Source organism: Coccinella septempunctata, chromosome 2 (genome assembly GCF_907165205.1).
Source record: "Coccinella septempunctata chromosome 2, icCocSept1.1, whole genome shotgun sequence".
Lineage (NCBI taxonomy): Eukaryota > Metazoa > Arthropoda > Insecta > Coleoptera > Coccinellidae > Coccinella > Coccinella septempunctata.
Genome location: NC_058190.1, coordinates 37,213,054 through 37,231,387, shown reverse-complemented (window position 1 = coordinate 37,231,387; position 18,334 = coordinate 37,213,054). Strand labels below are relative to the sequence as shown.

The 18,334-nt window shown below is 35.8% G+C and overlaps 2 protein-coding genes across 8 annotated transcripts in view; one reads left to right on the top strand and one right to left on the bottom strand.

Moving 5' to 3' along the window:
- The window catches only part of LOC123308500 (tetratricopeptide repeat protein 30A), a 165,411-nt gene that overhangs the window by 124,317 nt on the left and 22,760 nt on the right, over nt 1-18,334 (top strand). Inside the window, exon 1 of one of the 2 annotated variants that reach the window (XM_044891161.1) lies at nt 15,328-15,458. The exons of the other annotated variant lie outside the window; for it this stretch is intronic. The gene's annotated coding sequence lies outside the window, so the exon portion shown is untranslated. Of the gene's footprint in view, nt 1-15,327; nt 15,459-18,334 lie in introns of those variants that run through there. 2 annotated transcript variants of the gene reach the window in all.
- The window catches only part of LOC123308502 (RNA-binding protein Nova-1), a 156,179-nt gene that overhangs the window by 130,988 nt on the left and 6,857 nt on the right, over nt 1-18,334 (bottom strand). For 2 of the 6 annotated variants that reach the window (XM_044891167.1, XM_044891168.1), the window contains exon 2: nt 15,809-16,416. The exons of 2 other annotated variants lie outside the window; for them this stretch is intronic. In XM_044891167.1, coding sequence (XP_044747102.1) covers nt 15,809-15,926 — 118 coding nt within the window. In that variant the 5' untranslated portion in view covers nt 15,927-16,416. Of the gene's footprint in view, nt 1-15,229; nt 15,437-15,808; nt 16,417-18,334 lie in introns of those variants that run through there. 2 more of the 6 variants (XM_044891169.1, XM_044891171.1) reach the window with 1 other exon arrangement.

Sequence of the window (18,334 nt, the reverse complement as noted above, 5' to 3'; positions counted from 1 at the left end):
TGCATAAAGAAGAGTATTAGTTGGGGAGCCGAAGAGGGAAATTCGGGATTTACTCGAGTGTGTCAGATAAATATAAGGGGACATACCTTGGACCCTGTAGGGTACCTCTACCAAAAATTAGACCTGTATATAGGGGGAATTGCCAAGGACAGCCTGTCAGAATAGTAAAAAAAACGATCATTGTACATACTCGAGCGTGTCAGATTAAGATATATGTGGTTAATTACATGTTGAAAAGTATATATTCTCTTAATCTGACAATTTAAGCGTGTCGAAATTGTGTGGGAGGGCGCCAAAGTTGCAAAAAAAAAACGTCACATGTACATTCTCGAGTGCGGTGGCGTTTTTTCTCATTTTGAAGCTAATGATTCAAGAATAACGGAAAAAATATAATCTGACAGTTTTAGCGAGCCGAAACAATAAAAACTGGCCATAAAGGTCACAAAAATCAGTTTTTTCGAATTATCTCCTTCCCTTGGCTTCAAATCTTTTTCGCGTTCATTATAAAAGTTGTAGAGCGTAACATTTTCTACAATTTTGTCCCAAGCAATTTTTTCTACGTTCAGACGTTTTTGAGATAATGGCGATTAATGCGAGGTGTTTAGCGATACATGCTGAAGCGAAAATTCACTCGTTGGAAAATAGTACATTCTAAGGTTCAGTCACAGACAACACTAAAATTTTCGTGACTAATTTCGAAATAATTATCATCATAGAAATACCTTGTCATTTTGACAATTGTAGATTAGACTGGGATTCTACATTGACCTTACCCTTTCGCATGTGTGGCTAAGATTCTCGCCCTTATCGCCCTCTAACTCGAGAACGGTTAAAAGTACATATGTAAAATTGCTTCAGACTAAAGTTGTGTAGAATTTTATTATCTACAACTTTCATTATGAATACAAAAACGATTAGAGGTACAGGGAGGGAAATATTCGAAAGAAAAGAGATTTTTATCATCTTCAAAGTGTCAGAATAAGAAAACCCCCCTGATTAGTGTCAGATTAATGGGCCAACGCGTCTACAACACCCAGATTAACCATCTGTATGAAAATCTGACACGCTCGAGTATGTACAAGTAACGATTTTTTTTACATTTTCAAAGGACCGCTGTGACCTTACGTCACGTCCAAATTGTCAGTCCCTTAAAAAGTAGCTTCCTTTGGGTTCAATTAACATATCCTCCAAAAATCTGACACGCTGGGAATTTTTTTTACCATTTTCAACTCTTCCGTACGGCCAGTCCCATCGCGCAAACTGTCAGATAAGCATGAATTCATTATCAGAGACATGTAGAGCATATACAGTATCTTAATCTGACACTCTCGAGCATGTTCACCTAACGATTTGTTTTTACATCTTTAAGATCCTGCAGATGCTTTCCCCACCGCTGAAAGTGCATACATCATGAAACCTTTTTCTCTTTCTATCATCTAATCTTCAAAATCCACAAGGTTTCCACGACGCTCGAGTAAATCCTGACATAGCATCGTCGGCTCCCCAACTATATTTGCTTTTACTATAATACTATCTTTGTGAGTTGCTTATAAAATGTATAATTTCCTTTCAATAAACTGAAGTGAAAGCATTTACTACTTCTTTATGCATATGGCCCAATATTTAACGTTTATTTTGAAAAGTAGAATCATGTTGGAAGTCCTGTCACACATTCCAATTTTGACATATAAAGTGACACTTTCTGTGAGTCACTTCTAGCTCTATGCGAGTCTCCGAAAATCGATGCACCGTTTCCTCAATCTTAAACTCTATGACCCCCATTTCGAACACACGATTCCGTCGATTTCACAAATTCCTAAACGCCCGAAAAATGTTGTCCGCGCTTGTTGCTATTGGGCATCGTAAACAATTCGATCCAGCGGTTTGTTGTTCTCCGACTTCTGAGTGGCAAGGATTCACCTTGAAGAACCCGTTTCGTGAATAGTTCAGACACATTTAAAAGTTCATTATGGCTAACGAATTCCGTAATTTCACCGTCACAGCCGATTGCATCAGTGATAATAATGCCGTCTTAATAGGATATTCATCTTAGGCCCACTTTTCCTCCGCTCTTATCGACAGTCGAGTTGATAATAATTGTACCAATGAGTAATAACCACTTGCGCCGTCCGGTTAATGGGTAACTGGGTAAATAGAGAGTGAGGTGTCTTTTGACGAAGACCTTGAGGATTTTCGACGATGCGGATTCCCAAACGAAAACGAGACGTAGGGGTTCGGTGAAGGTCTTGCGGACGGGACACGTTTTACTACAAAACGTTTCTTTCGCATAAAGCGGTTTCATGTGATAAATTAATAGGTTTTGTGATAAATTCACCAGAGAAAAGCAAAACCAAATCCCTTACTCATTCGGAATTCTCGCCGATAATAAATATGTCAAATGCGATTGGTTTATTAGTCGACAATATTAGTGCTGGCGGTTAAAGTGTTGAATGACAATCCCCATCAGCAGTGTTCGACTGTGTGAACCATATATGTACTTTGCTTTTGGGACCTATATAGTGTGTATAAAAATCTTTTAGGAATAAGATATTTCTCACCGTCTTAGTTAGTTCTGGTTCATTGAGAGCATAGATCCCTAAATCGACTGAATCAATATACAGATTGTTTCACAAAGTGCGATCCATTGAAGACGAATTTATCTTAAACCAACCTAATTTCCAACAGTAGGGAACCAAAGATTGTAAAGAATGCAGGATGTCCCACGGTAGGTGACCTATTAATCGTTCACGGATGAAAATTTGGATATACTAGGATTGTTGGAAATTAGGTTGGTTTAGGATAAATTCTTCTTCAATGAAACGCACTTTGTGAAACAATCTGTATATTGATTCAATCGATTTAACGGAGGTCGATCTATACTCTCAATGAATATCAAACCAGAACTAACTTAAACGGAGAGAAAAATCTTATTCCTAAAAGATGTTTATATACAGTAGGTATATAGGTTCCAATAGCAAAGTACATAATATGGTTCTCACAGTCGAACACTGCTGGGGTATGTTATTCAACACTTTGACCGCCAGCACTAATATTGTCAACTAATAAACCAATCGCATTTGACATATTTATTGTGGTCGAGAATTCTGAATGAATAAGGGATTTGGTTTTGCTTTATATATTACTCTGATGAATTTATCTCAACAAGGATATACTATATATATTGTTCTAATACGGGAGACCACATGATGGATTGGGACAACACTAAAATTTTAATGACAGAACCAGACCATTTTAAACGAAAAATTAAAGAGTCTACGTGTATTCTATTAGATCAAGATAATAATTTGGCAAATTGTTCGGTAGGAATAGATCATATTTGGATCAATTTACTAAAGAAGGAACTGTCATCCGGTAATTTCAAAATTAAATGAATCAACGTTTCTGTGCAGTCTCTGTTTCTGTGTGTTGACAATTAATGTCAGACAAAAAGCGACAATTCAGAAGATTTTCAAAAGTAGATTTTTTCGTCTGATGAAGGAGTCTGATATAGACTCCGAAACGTTACAAAGAATTATAGTTTCAACGTTATTTATTTTGAGTTCATTGTCAGGCAACAATTTTTTCTAGTTAATTTGCTCCTGACAAATTAGTGCAAGAATTTACGCAGGAGCAAATCGTTGATTTCATTTTTAATTGATTTTGTTTCAGAGATTGGGAGTGAAAACCCTAAAAAGTTTATGAAGGATATACATATTGAAAATTTCCTATTATAGCCTATTATAGAACCAAACAAAATTTCAATGTCAAAATATTTTATTACTCAACATATTCTCCTCTTAATTGGATATATATTTATTACAGCAATCCTGCAACGTCTCTAGACTTTTCAAAAAAAATGTTTCTTCTTGCTCTGCAAACCAGACCTCCACAGCTTTTATTACCTCTTCGTTGGAAGAAAATTTACGACCTTTTTATCTTTTTTTCAGTTGAGGAAAGAGATGATAGTCGGATGGAGCCAAATCTGGTGAATAAAGGGGGTGTTCTAGTAATTCAAACCATAAATCACGAATTTTTTGCATAGCAACATGAGATTTGTGTGCAGGGGCGATGTCCAGCCAAAACAAAACACCTTTCAATAGCTTTCCGCGTCTTTTCTCTTTAATTTTTTCCCGTAGAGTGGTCAGTAATGTCGAATAGTAATCTCCGGTTATTGTTCCACCCTCATACCAAAAATCAATCATGATTACTCCATGGCAATCCCAGAAAACTGAAGCAAGAACTTTTCCAGCAGATTTTTGGACACGAAACTTCTTAGGTCTTGGAGAACCAGGGTGTCGCCATTACATCGATTGTTGCTTTGTTACTGGATCGTAGAAATATACCCAAGTCCCATCCATACAATTCGGTTTAAAAAGTCTACCTCGTTTTCAAATCGAACACAGATCGAACGCGATGCACGTTTTTGGTCAACATTCAAACATTTGAGGATCCATTTAGCAGCAATTTTTTTCATTTCCAAATTGACGTGAACTATACGATAAACGCGTTCGTATGAAATATTCAGTGATTCAGATATCTGTTTTAGCCCAATTCGACGGTCTGATAAAATCATGTCATGAACTGCATCGATATTTTCGAGGACTGACACAGAAACTGGCCTTCTCGATCGGTCATCATCTTCAATGGAAAATTTACCTCTTTTGAAGCTTGCAGTCCAATTTATCACGGTCGCATACGAAGGACATTGATCACCAAGGTTATTAAGCATATCTTCGTAAATCTGCTTACCTCTACACCCTTTTAAATACAGGAGGTACTTGATGATGGCTCGATACTCCAATTTTTCGATTTCCACAATTTCGATGGATATTTTCTTTCTTTTAATTTATTGCGCAATTCTGGTTTACTTTTTTGACCTCAAACTTCACACTGACACTTCTTATGAGTTATTGTTCGTTGCTATGGTAACGCAATATTTTTTTATGCCTGGAACTGGTCTAGGCTAACTAGATTTCAGTACATCCTCGTATTCTGATCTATCTACGAGCCCAAGGCTCGAACCTGTAAACAGGCAAACCGCCAGGGCGGAAATCCCGAGCTTGGTCTAAAGGCGTACAGTGAGAGCCGAAGTACAAAAGAGTATCAAGTATCAAGCATGTAATTCCCATGTAATTTGTGAATACTGTTTTTGGGTTGGAACACCCGTTTGTATTCCTATTTTCATAAAATAAAAATAAAATAAAAAGAGTTGAAGGCCCTAGCATCGTCCTATACGAACCACTGTTCATACTACCTATGAAATGTCAACAACTATGAAAATCGTAAATGTAAACTGTTTTCCATAAATTTCCGATTATTCTTCCTGCTCTCGTCCGAAACACGAAAATCATCATGATATTCAATTTATACATGTTCTAATTAACGTTTAACGTCAATGGGGTATTTTCCTAAAACTCAAAAAAAGAATTAAAAATTATTTTTGGAAACCATTTTCCATTGGTTAGTCACCACATAAAAGGTTCCACTCAAAATTCAGTAGGAAAAAAAATATAGCCTTTGAAAAAAAATTTGTGAGAGCTTGTGACGTAGAATGCCTTTACTAGAGTCTAGTAATTTTTGTGAATTCGACAACATCGGAACTGATCAAGAGCTTGGAACATAAATGCATTTATGTATTTATGTTCCAAGATACAGAATTATATCTTCCTGAAACCGATGACAGTTTCTGACATTGTTTTAAACGTTCTTGTCAGATTGTTATAACTTGTGGAAATGGAGTCGAATTTTTCAAAAGCAAGCAGTGAAAATTTACCACCTGTAAACTTTTTCATATTGATGACTTTAGGAACCTATAAAATATATCAGCAATGCCTTCTTTTATCAACAATAACAGCCCAAGGAAGATCGAATATTAACTGACAATAAACAACCATAGACTCAATAATATATTATCAAGTCTATGGAGATCAGAAAACATTGATGAGAGTCATTGATGGCAATACACAACCATAGACGCAATAATATATGGAGATCAGAAAATTTGATGAGAAACATTGATGAGTGTTCCAACAATGCCGGATTGTAAAAGTGACGTAGAATGTTTCTGGGAGAATGCCTCCGCGATCTGAATTTCCGTAATTAAAAACAGGCAAAATACAACTGTTAAAATAGAAAAAAAAATACTTTTCCATATATTTGAGATATGAGGATTTCGTTGATATATATTTTGAAATTTAGGAAAATACCCCATTGCATGTAGAGGATCACTTAGACATGACCTCGGGCACATAAAAATGAAAAAAGCATTTATATAAATGAATTAACGTGTAAACAATTTACCTGATGATTAATGTACAGTAATTTAAACATTATCTTCAATTTGATAGCAGAAGCATTATGCGATTTCTGTATTAGATTCTCGTCCTCAGACCTAGTTTCTATGTATTTGAAGCAAATAGTAAGTAAGTAGATTTTATATCATTCACTTGGCATTTTTCCTAATAACTTCTACCCATAGACTGTAGAGTGAGATTTTATCAGTTTCCTTCGACAAGCAAAAATATCGGTCAGAAAAATTTTTGGTAGAATATTAGGAAATTATACAAAAACCCGTCAAATTTCACATAAAGTTTCGTTATTTTCAGAATAGTCAGAATATTCCTAGAAATATTCGAACTATCACTCCAAAATCAGAATTTAAAAAGATTCATTTGGTTCATGGTACAGCGAATAAGAAAACATATTGCGAATCGAAAAAAAACATTGATTCGAACAAATACTATTTTCTTGTACTATGGAACAACATGGTGCATAACAAATAAATTACCTATGTGTAATGAACAATTGCACAAATTTATCTATAGGTAGTTTTAGAACATTGGGTATAATGTGCATCACCTAACCATGAAAACTCATAAAAAAGTTTGTATTTGCTATAGTCAACATTATTCGAATTGCCGTACATGAGATTTATCGCCACTTAATTCATTGACGCAAAAATTAACTTTTGCAGTTCTTTGTTGGGGAAGGTCATGAAAAAAATTTGAAGCACAATTTTGGGTAGGACGGAATTTCATTATATTAGTCGATCAAATACGCCACTAAAGACAACAATATAGACAAAATAGATTCTGTTTCTATCGAAATTTTTTATTGAAGAATAGAATTTCCCAAAGGTCGATGCGTTTTTGAAATGACTAGATAGCCTAGAATTCAAGAGATATATTGGAGGGATACAGTTACTGAATTTTTAAGGTTTAAGGGATAGCTCACCATTATCACAACCACTGAATAATTTAGAAGGTACCCAAAAATGCGAATCGGGAAAATAAGTGAGGGTGGAGAACGTTTCGAATCTAAATATTTCAAAATGGAAACCTCATTTTTTTCTTCAAATTATTCGATTCTATTCTCAGTCACTGTCATCTGTGTACAGGGTGGGCAAAATTGGTGATACCTGAACTACAACTTTGTAACCCAACGAAATAGAGGAAAATGAATGACACGTTACGTTCGTCTTTTTTCGAGAAACTTATCATGCCATCAACTGCAGTTCCACTTACTTCTTTTGTTTTCGAGTTATAGGCCGAAATTGAAATTTGGGCGATTTCAACTTTGGTCATTATCTCCGTTTCTGTTTGTGCTAGGATGGTGAAATAAAAACATTGGGAGACACTTTTTTTATAGCAATCCAGTGGCGTACTATGATTTTTTCCAACATGTTTATTTGCTGAGCCATGACATAAAGTTTTTTCGTAAGAAAACAGTAGTTTAAAATGACTTAAAAAGAATAGAAATATATCATACATCGCCCTCAGTCTTTCCAAGTCATTTTAAACTACTGTTTCCATAAAAAAATCGCATCTTCATCTTATATAGCTCAGAATATACCTGTTGGAAAAAATCATAGTACGCCACTGGATTGCAAGCTGGATTGCTATCAAAAAAGTGTCTGTATAATGTTTTCATTTCAACCTCCTAGCACAAACAGAAACGGGGATAATGACCAAAGTTGAAATTTTAATTTTGGCCTATAACTCTAAAACAAAAGAAGATAGAGGAATGCAGTTGATGGTATTATTATTTTCTCGAAAAATAACAACCGTAATCCAGTTGCTTCATTATGACCATTACATACCATTACAACTCTGTGAAATTCTAAAAATAGGGATTTTGGCGTTGAATTCAATTCTATTTGAAAGATCGACAGAATTGAATATTTGCTTGGTTGAATAACAGTGAACTCTTAACGAGGTCTTTCAGAGTTCACTCTTGAATAAACACGAATAAGACAACCTAAAAACAAGCACATTCTTCTATCTATTACATTATTACAGATGTGTAGTGTCATAGCAAAGATACTCTTTCCTGTTTGGTTATAGATTTAGCTCGTTATTTTGAAGGGAATTTAGTTGTCATTATAGAGTTCTGTGTTTGGCAACGTTCAACATTCGAAGAAAATATTAAATATTTATCGCCAACGAAATTGCGGTAACTCATTATAAACACTTCTTCGCTCACAAATGGAATGTAAAAAGTCATTTTTTGTTTGTTTTTCTAATATAAGTACCTATTTCCAAAGTTAAAATGGTATATTTAATGCTTGAAGGAACTCCCTCATCAGGTATTCAGGGCTGGCATAGTTCAATATGAAAATTTTAAATGGCTACTATCTTTTTATCGGAAAAAATGGTGAAGGAAAAAAATGTTTCTCTTGACCTCAAGAATGCATCGTTAAAATGGTCAAAATTTGTACAACTCAAATTGACTGGATAATCACATAGTTTGAAATTCAACGTTTCGGCACGACTTAGCATGCCTTCCTCAGAGTGTTTTCATGTTTACCGTGCCTTTATTTGCAGTTTCCAACATTTTTGAAAAGACGCGTCAAAGAAACGGTTCATTTGTTTGATACGAAATAATCCATGTTACAACAGGACGAGTTGTATGGAGGTCTAGTTTTTATCAGTCACGTGTCCTACACGTTCCAATCTAGCACGAATCAGTCTTTTGCTGGCTCATCTTCAGAGAAAAAACGTAACAGCCGATGATTATTTCATGCACAATGCAATATTTCAGAACACAAAGCATTTTTAAAGCTTTGCTTTCTCATTAATCATTGATTCAACAATCAGAACGCGTTCTTCTATCCTGTAACAAATCAAGTCTTGTGCTCTTATTGAAACACCCAAGATGTCAGCAATGAATAACAGTTGAACTTCTCAGATAATGATAATTAAAATTGCGTATTCGTTATTATTTCGAACATTCCCGTGAATCGAAAGATTTTAAGGGCGTTTCACATCATAATGAAAGCATTGTTTGTGCAGTTCCGTAAACCAACACTACGCTATGCAGAATGCACCTGCAATGCTTGGAAAAACAAGTTTAGAATTATAACCATAATTGCCATAATTGCACCTTAATTAACATGTGAATCCATCCAACTGAGGAATCCAATGATGAACAATGAAAGTTGGCAATTAACAGGTAAGTAGAAGTTTCGGAATTGAGAATTTCAATTCTCTCGTTGTATTTCGAGATATGGAGAACATCGTTGTCTTTGTTGTTTGAAGGTTGAATGGGTATTTAAAGGTATATTTTAATAGCTGGTGAATGAGGTGATGGACGAAGAAGGTCAAACGTTTTTTTTTTCTTGATCAATTCTTCGTCATCAAATTTTTTCACATCCGTGAGTGATCTCGCATCTTGTTGAATATAGCTATTGGTCAATTTATATCCCTAACCTCGCAGTCATCGAGTGTAGACCTTCTTCTACTTTGCGTATTTTGCATAGCTCGTACTCGCAACAATTCAGCCTTTTTCGAGGACTGTTGCATTAGAATACAAGATATATGGTCTTTTTTTGCTGGGATTAGATCAGATCTCGAGTAAATCAGTTGGTGACGAAAAAAAATGACATAATATGCTCGAACGAGAGGTCAAATTACCCAGTACTCATGAATATAGAGGACAGTTCTGACAACTTATCGTCGAAAAAAAATTTCCTAATGCCTTCAAGCTTCAAATGATCAAAGCCAGATACATTCTTGAGAGTAGGCATCCATTCCTACTCCTTGAAAGCTGAAATGAACAAAAATACGATTTCCCCATTTAAGATAATTATTGTAAAATACAGCGAATAAACACTGGACAACACATAAGTAGAAGACAAGACAGACATTCTCTGACTAAAACCAACTGATGTTATTTTAGTGTGTTGCACAACGTATCAAGTAGATCCCATCAGATATTAGATACGGATATGAATTCTTCTTCAAGGACGACTCGGAACTTGAAGATTCAGAACGAACTGAAATATACATACTTGACTGTCATTCCGTTATGAATAAAAAAGTTTGCTAGTGGGACTTCCATCTGCTAATGTTTCAACGTTTGGTTTTAATCAAGAGAAAACAGTTATTTCAGCCCTAAAAAGTGGAAGTACAGCCATAAAATGTTGGGTTTTTTACTCATAATCGGTTCTAATGAATTCTGTCAACGAAAACACTGACGAAGTGCATTTAACTATATGTTGCATAGTAGGTCCTTTCGTTTGCATAAAAAGTGTAGCACTTTTCTACACTCGATTTTAGTATTCGCTTGCAAATTGAATTTACACCAGTGTAGAGGAGGTGTAATTTATCTACATCCCCTTTTTCCTATGTGTAGATAAACTACACTTCCTCTATACTGGTGTAAATCAAATCAAGTGTAGAAAAGTGCTGAACTTTTTATGCAAACGAAACGACCTATTGTATCTTTCACGTTTTAAGTCAGACTATAAATTAAGCTCGTCATTATCTCACAGAAGGTAACATATCCTTGAATAAAAATGAAACAATATATGTAATTAAAAAACACTGTTCATGAACTGAAAAAGTGAAGAAAAAAAAACATTTACTTTGATGTCAACCTTCACGTACGAAAACAACATACTTACAAACTTATTTAATTATTTCATATATGCATCGAACAGTTGAATCTGAATTATCGAAAAAAAAAAATTGATTTTCGTATGAGTAAACCACGGAATGAAATGAATTAAAAGTAAGAGCTATTAAGAAGAAAAAACACATCAAATCAAAAGATAGTTGATGTTAATAGACGCACAAATTAAAATTTCCTGCAATGTTTGCCTATTCGTTCTTCCTTGGATATGTATCAAATTGAATAGAGCCAATCAAAAAAGAAGCCATTTTATATAGAATCTGAGATAGAATCAAAGGCATTTTTGCCTCTAGGCCAACTCAGGCCTTACCTAAGGGTGGCAATTTTTCCGCAACATAAAAAAAATCAAATAGAAAAATCTAATGCACATAATTTTTTGCATCAATTTTACACTATAAAAAAAAATTAGTAATCCGTTGTTGCATTCGCTATCAAGACTGATATTTTTTTGGTATTTTGCCCGAAAAAAAAATTGGTATTGAAAATTCAATTTATTAAATTGCAGATCAAGAGATATCTCATTTGAGTTTTAACTTCTTGCGAAGGTTTAATTGACGGTTCATAAAATTTACAAAAAAAAAAAATAAATAATTATGCAAAAGTTTGCAAAAAAAAACAAAAAATCATCTCTATTTTAATTATAAGGAAGCGTTTTTTACATATTGAGAATTTTAATTATGTAAGTACAGTAGTTTTTGTCATAAAAATATAATTTCAATAACAATAAAAAAAATTGAATAAATACTGCAAAAGAATTAAATTATTTCATTTTACTGACAGTTAATTATTGTATCAATTTACTTCTGTGAAATTACAAAAATTGGATTATTCATTGCATTTTGTACCTATATGAATGCAATTTCAAGGAAAATCACAACATAATTATGTTTTTTCACCTTCATGATTCTTGATTCAAAATATAATTTAGCTATTGAAAGTTTCTTAAATTCATCGAAAACGAGATTATGCAGTGTTACTGAGAAATATGGACATACCTACACAAGTAATTTTATGGCGGCTTATTTTACGTCTAAAAAACGACACATCGATTGTTACTAATCCGAGCAAACTTTCGAGATTCCTTTAAAATTTGAGCGTCATTCAGCGGATAGCTGCTGATATAGTTTTTAAATTTTTTTAAATTTTATATTGATATACATATTTCCAATGAAATTTCGCCTGCTACAGTAGTAGCTTTGTGTCAATTTCATTGGTATTTCTTGTAATATTACAAAAAATCTGAAAAAGTAATACCCAACATCTAAAATCCAAATCTGAGCTCGATACCTCCCCAGAAACTGCAATCGCTTTAAAGAAAATAAAACGAAAAATCCTCAAATTTCAACATAATAAACCGTTCAGACCTTTGATTAAACCCAGGATAATCTGAGATTATATGAATTTTTAGCCATGAATGAAGCCAAAGAATCGTACATGGTATCGAAATGTTATGCGAAAATCACAGGTTAAAAGAGTATCACTTAAAGTTTTTGCAGGTAGAAAATGGAAGAAATAACACTTTTGCGAAGGCTATAGCTGCATCATTTGCCGCTTTTTTGTGGCATCATCGTGAGTATTCAATTTGTCGAAGGTTATTTCCTCGGTTATTTTCTTTACCATACCAACTGCGTCATACAAATAGATTCGGAGTTTCATAGCGAATTAAAGTTTAGCTGAGCTAAAGACTCGGCTAAAGATAGCAGAACTCCCTTGAGATTTTTTTCCTTGCCATAATGTTGAGCCAATTTATTACTCGAATGAAAAATTTGTCGGCTTTTTCGTTAGCAGAACCCAAAATCGAATATTTATCAAAAATCTGATCACATCAGAATTGTAGGCTCATTTTTGGCTCTCAATAGGGAATACTCCTTCTGGCGAAAATGATGTATTTTTTATGAAATATCTTTGAAATAACCATTTCAACCGTTTTCCAAAAAAATAATTTTAAGCACTTAAAAATAAAAAATAAAAATGGGTATTCAAAATAAAGCGTTTCGTTTCTATTGCACAAGTTGGCAACATCGACGGAAATATGCGTTGATAATAAAGGACAACAAATACACTATCTTGATGAGATAGGCAAAGATGGCTGTCTCTAAAGTCTGCGACGAACGAGGAAGGTCGTAAAATTTTAGGGGATTTTTATGGCCGATTGCTGTTGAGGCTCGCCAGTGAGTAGGCGCCATATGATGGCTGTACATCAACAGCTGTTATTTTATAAACAAGCCATTGTTCTTTTTATTTTCTAGTTGGCGCTGTTGGCAAATCGTAAACTAGGAACGAAGCGATTTAAATTTTAAAACCTCATATTTGAAGAATGGTTTTTGCGCGCTGCATTTGAAAAATTCATGAATGAAACTTATAATTATTCAATTTAAACTTGCATATGCTGTGATAACCCACATTGAGGAGAATTCCCCATTGAAGTAAGTTGAACCCGGATTTTCCTTGTATGAGTTTCGACAAAAAAAATGGGTTCCGCTAGCTCTACCGTTGATTGAGCACTCGGTTGAGCAGCAGCCAAAACGCTAATCGAATATCTATCCAGAATTTTATTACATCGAGGATTACACTCGTGATTATTACACCACAGTTTCGGGTTTATTTCAGGCTATTTTAGGTGTTGCCTTAGCTAGTGAAAATGTTTTTCCCTTCAATTGTGAGACAAATCGGGGGTTTAGCTAACCCAACGTTCAGCTACCTGGATCAAGCCTCGATTAACTAGGAAACGGATCGCTCGATTTCTATAGATTTTGGTGTGCGAGGATCTTGTGATATGGCCGATATTATGGTGGAATTTACATTATTGTTAGATTTTTTCTACTGAGCCCACAGCTTAGCTAGATGGACCAAAACGATAATCGATTGTTTGTCCAGAATCCTGCTAGAATCTGCTAGCATAAAAATAGGCTGGAATTGTGCTACAATCAGAGAAATAATCGATTATCGGTTTTGACCAGCTAGCTAAGCGTTGGGCTAGCAGAACCACCGATTTCTCCAGCAATTTCGGAGAACAACAAATTTTTCCGTGGGTTAGTATATTCAGCAAGGAAATTACGGTGTTATCAGATTCTAGACCTAGACAAATAATCTCGCAAATAATTCATTATTGGGTTGGCCCACTTAGCTAAGCGTTGGGCTAGCAGAACCCCGATTTCTCCAACAATTGGAGTGCAAATTTTTTCCCTAAGTTAATGAATTTATCCCAAAATCAGCCTGGAATCATTCTGTGATCAGAATCTTGATAAACAATCGATTATCGGATTGAAACTACTAGCTCGACTTTAAGCTAATAGAACACGGGATCTGTTCAACCGGGTAATGTATGTAATCAGATCGAGAATCAGATTCTAGGCAAACAATCAATTATCGGATTTGTCCAGCTAGCTGAGCGTTGGGCTAGCAGAACTCCCGATACTCCAACAATTGGTGAGAAATTTTTTTTGCTAGGGTACCAAATCAAATTAAATTTGCCAGTTCAACGGTAAAACTAGCAGAACCCGTTTTTTTAACGCATATAAAGAAAATCCGCAATGGGTTCAAATGAGAGCATAAAACTCAATGTGATAAGATTTTTGATACACATTCTTTTAGCTTTTGGGTTCTTCTAGCTTAAGTTAAGTAATCAGAAAGCACCATTTCTCCAGCAAATAATTCTTCATTAGGTTAATAAAGTGGCCTTAAATTATGGCCTAAAGAACAGCCATAATTCTAAGGTGGTTCTGCTAGCTACAAGAGATTAAGGAGCTGTAAGTATGCCTAGTGTTAGAAAGCCTGCCGAAGGAATAGGAACCATGGCGCAATGAATGGTCACAAGAAGTAGTAAGATGAAGATCTAAGAAGAATACAGATGAAAGTAATTTCAATCCCGTCCGAAGATTCTTAAATTCATGAAACGACAAGAATAGAAATTTCAAAACCTTCCACATTATCCAATCGTGACCAGCTTGGAATAATGGAAATGAAATACCTACGTTTATCAATAATAACACGACATGTATGATGATGATGCATCATCAGCTCAAAACAATCAGGTTGGTTGGTGGGAGACCTTGTATTTTGAACTCTGCACCTCATATGACTTAATAAGCATATAGTTAAGGTGCCTATCTTTAGTATCCCATCGGACAATAATTATCATGATGATGAACAAACAAGGCCGATGGAGGATGATGAGCAGTGTCTATTGCGAAAGATCTGTTTGGAGAAACTATCACCATAGTAATGCAGTGAAATGTGTGCCAATGATGCAAGACATGATTCAGGTCAAAATCTCCGCATGACCATGAAAGGTGCGTTTTTCGCCCAAAAAACTCACCGTAGCCATTTCCAACATTCGGCATGAATTTACCAGGGGAGGTCAACATTTGAGAGAGAGCAACGGAAGCCCAAATAATCAAGGCCCTACCAGAGAATCCTATTAGCGCTGTGGCAAACTGTCAAAATTCGAAAACATATGCCCATCGAGGAGGAAACGCGCAGAGATCGTACGTATTTCTGGATGTCACGTCACCAAATTGTCAAGATCGCGAACAGGCAGGGAACTGGTGAGTTCAAATTCAAACTAGAAGCTTATCGGTAATTTAACATGACATAACCGACGGACTGGAGAGTGTGTGTGTACGTATCACACACCCACCTCGCTCACCGCCATTGAGCGCGGCAAATTCGCCGATCAGCTGGTTACCTACCAATCGTGGCAAGGTTAAAGTAACAGAAGTCGATTTCATCGCCCGAAAAATTCGATGGAGGAGACACGGCCTCGGAAACCACCGACACATCGATACATTGCGCGGCGCAACGGAACAACATTATTCACGGCACGGATCGAAACGTTCCCAATCGGATATTTCCCCATTACCGTGCCCGTTTCACCTGTAAGGATATTTTTCATTACCTGAGCTGAAATGGGATCGTTTCGTGTCGCCGTTCTCAGCGTCTCCGTCAAGAGGTCGTTTTCTTGAGTCCGCAATTTCGGGCGAAGGACATGTATCCATTCCCGAGTCGGCGGCCATGTTATCGTGAACTGTTCTCTGCGTGTCAGGCACTCGGCTCTCAGATGTCCATGCACATAGAGCGGCACAACTCACGGATTACGCGAACCGTTGCACTGCGTCAAAACTCGTGCGCAATACCCTTCGAAGCTGCTCGTTAACTGAGCGAAACCGTCGATTGTTCTTTCGATAAAGTGTACCGCGCGCAGCTCCGAACTCTACTGCTGGGCTACGCAAAAGCAACTGCTGCGGATAGTGGCGGGCCGACGGACGGCAGGACCGTAGATTAGATAGCAAGTTCGTTTTCGAATACGACCGCTGCTGATATGGATGGTTATCGAGTCCCCACTTCCTCGGTCTTCCAGTCAACCGACGATCAATTGTTTTTTGATTCCGTTGATCACCCTGATTATCTTCGGCGGAGACTGCGTTGTCCTTCGCAGACGGTGGAAATGGGACACACTCGTCAATTGTTCTCTCTACGAAATTATTATCTGTCGGGCAGCTTTGCCTGCAAAAGATACATGATGCATATTAACGGGCGGATCTACTCATGGATGAAAATGATGCGCCGTCTTGGGTTGTCGGTTGTCAGCGCATCACGTGAAAACGCCTGAACCGATTTTATTCGTTTTTTCTTTAAAACGTTCCTCATACTTTGTAGAAGGTTTTACCGGGAAGAAAATCAAGAAAACTCAACGAAATTTAAAGTTTGAGCCCAGTGTATATCAGGAAGTAGACCCTCTATCCTCCATGGACAGGTAATTGACTCCTGCAGGTGGTTGACAGTTGACAAATAAACTCAGTGAACAATCTCAATATTGATTTAACGTTCTCAAAGTTCAGTGATTAGTGATCAGTATATTAATTGTAAAAGTGCTATATAGGGTGTATTTGAAAGTGAGGCTTGAGTTGAAAATAAATTGAAAATGATTACTGAAATAGATCCTAATACGACCCTCGACTATTTGTTAGCTGAATTATCGCAAAGCAGTGGGAAAAAGCTAATCTCTTGATTCGACCATGTGGTTTCGTTTAGTATATTGGCTCGTTCGATATTTACGTGGTATTAAAAATGGAAACTAATGGCCGAATTGTTTTCATTATTTTTTAGTAACTTACACGATATTATGAAATGGCTCATTTCGATAACAACTAACAGAAGAGCCTTAGGACACAAGTGTAAGAAATAGAATAATACTTCAATAATCTGCCTAGATTTTCTACATTTTTTTTCAACCTAAATTGCACGATACAACAATTATGATTCTCTCAAAAGTGACCTAATGCATCTAATCCGATGAACTTGGTACTGAACCATTCATTGTCCAGCCATATGTTTATGTTTTGTTTCGTTTTTGCGATGCCGGAGTCACCTTCCACAGTCCTGTACTTGAAACTCAATTCAATTTTGTCGAACTTCTAGGGGTTGTATCTCAGCCATCTTGGATATTTTAGATAGACAATTTTAGGTTAAACGACTTATTTTGATCAGTTCTACCTTCTCTCAAAAAAAAATCCTCACCTTTGAAAACACGCTGTACTGACGAGCTCAAAATATTTTTTCACTTCGAATCATTAGGCGAACTTTCGTTTTTTCGAATGCAAATTTTTATTGAATGTGTTATTTTTGAATCGGAAAAAAATCTTCTGTCAGTAGATTCTACGTATAAAAGTGCCTGAGAAGGTTCAAGTTTCAGATCTGTAACTTCAAAGACAAAAAAATTATGAGAACTCTTCGAATTCGCAAAATCTCAATTTTTCTTTATAACTCAAAATCTAAAAATGATAGGCCGGTTCTGCTTTCAGATTTGGATTAGTCAGGATAAAAGAGCTCGAGAATGTGACATCCGTTTTCTTCTTACTGCTATAGTTCTCAGTAGACAACGAATTTTGCCCACCCTGTACTACAGGGAGTCCCAACTCGAATAACTCGATGCTCAATGAGAGCAACTCTAAGATCCGGTTGTTCAGTTCAGGATTAAGCCGAGATTTAAGTTGATCCTAGGTTAACCTGACAGAACTGAACTGAAATGTCAAAATTAATCTAGGAACAACTTTAATCCCGAACTGAACAACTGGGCCTTAAACTCAGAAAAAACATCTTCAAGTGTCAGAAAGGAGATCATAGATATCTTGATTCGTTCTCGTTCTCGACCTACAGGGCGTTTCTGAAAAATGACATTTTCAAATATTTCTCTATATCCGAGATATTCGAAAATTCCAAAACGTTTTTACTGCAATTTTTATCTTTTATATTTTTATTTTTTTTAACGAATCCTAGAAATTTTAAATGGGATATCCCACTAACTCTAATGAAATCAAATTCTGCATATGATTTCAGAGACCAGGAAGCATTATCTTCATTTCAGATTTTTTGGAAATTTTTTTTATAAAGTCCGCATTAAAATTATATTTCTTGAAGATTT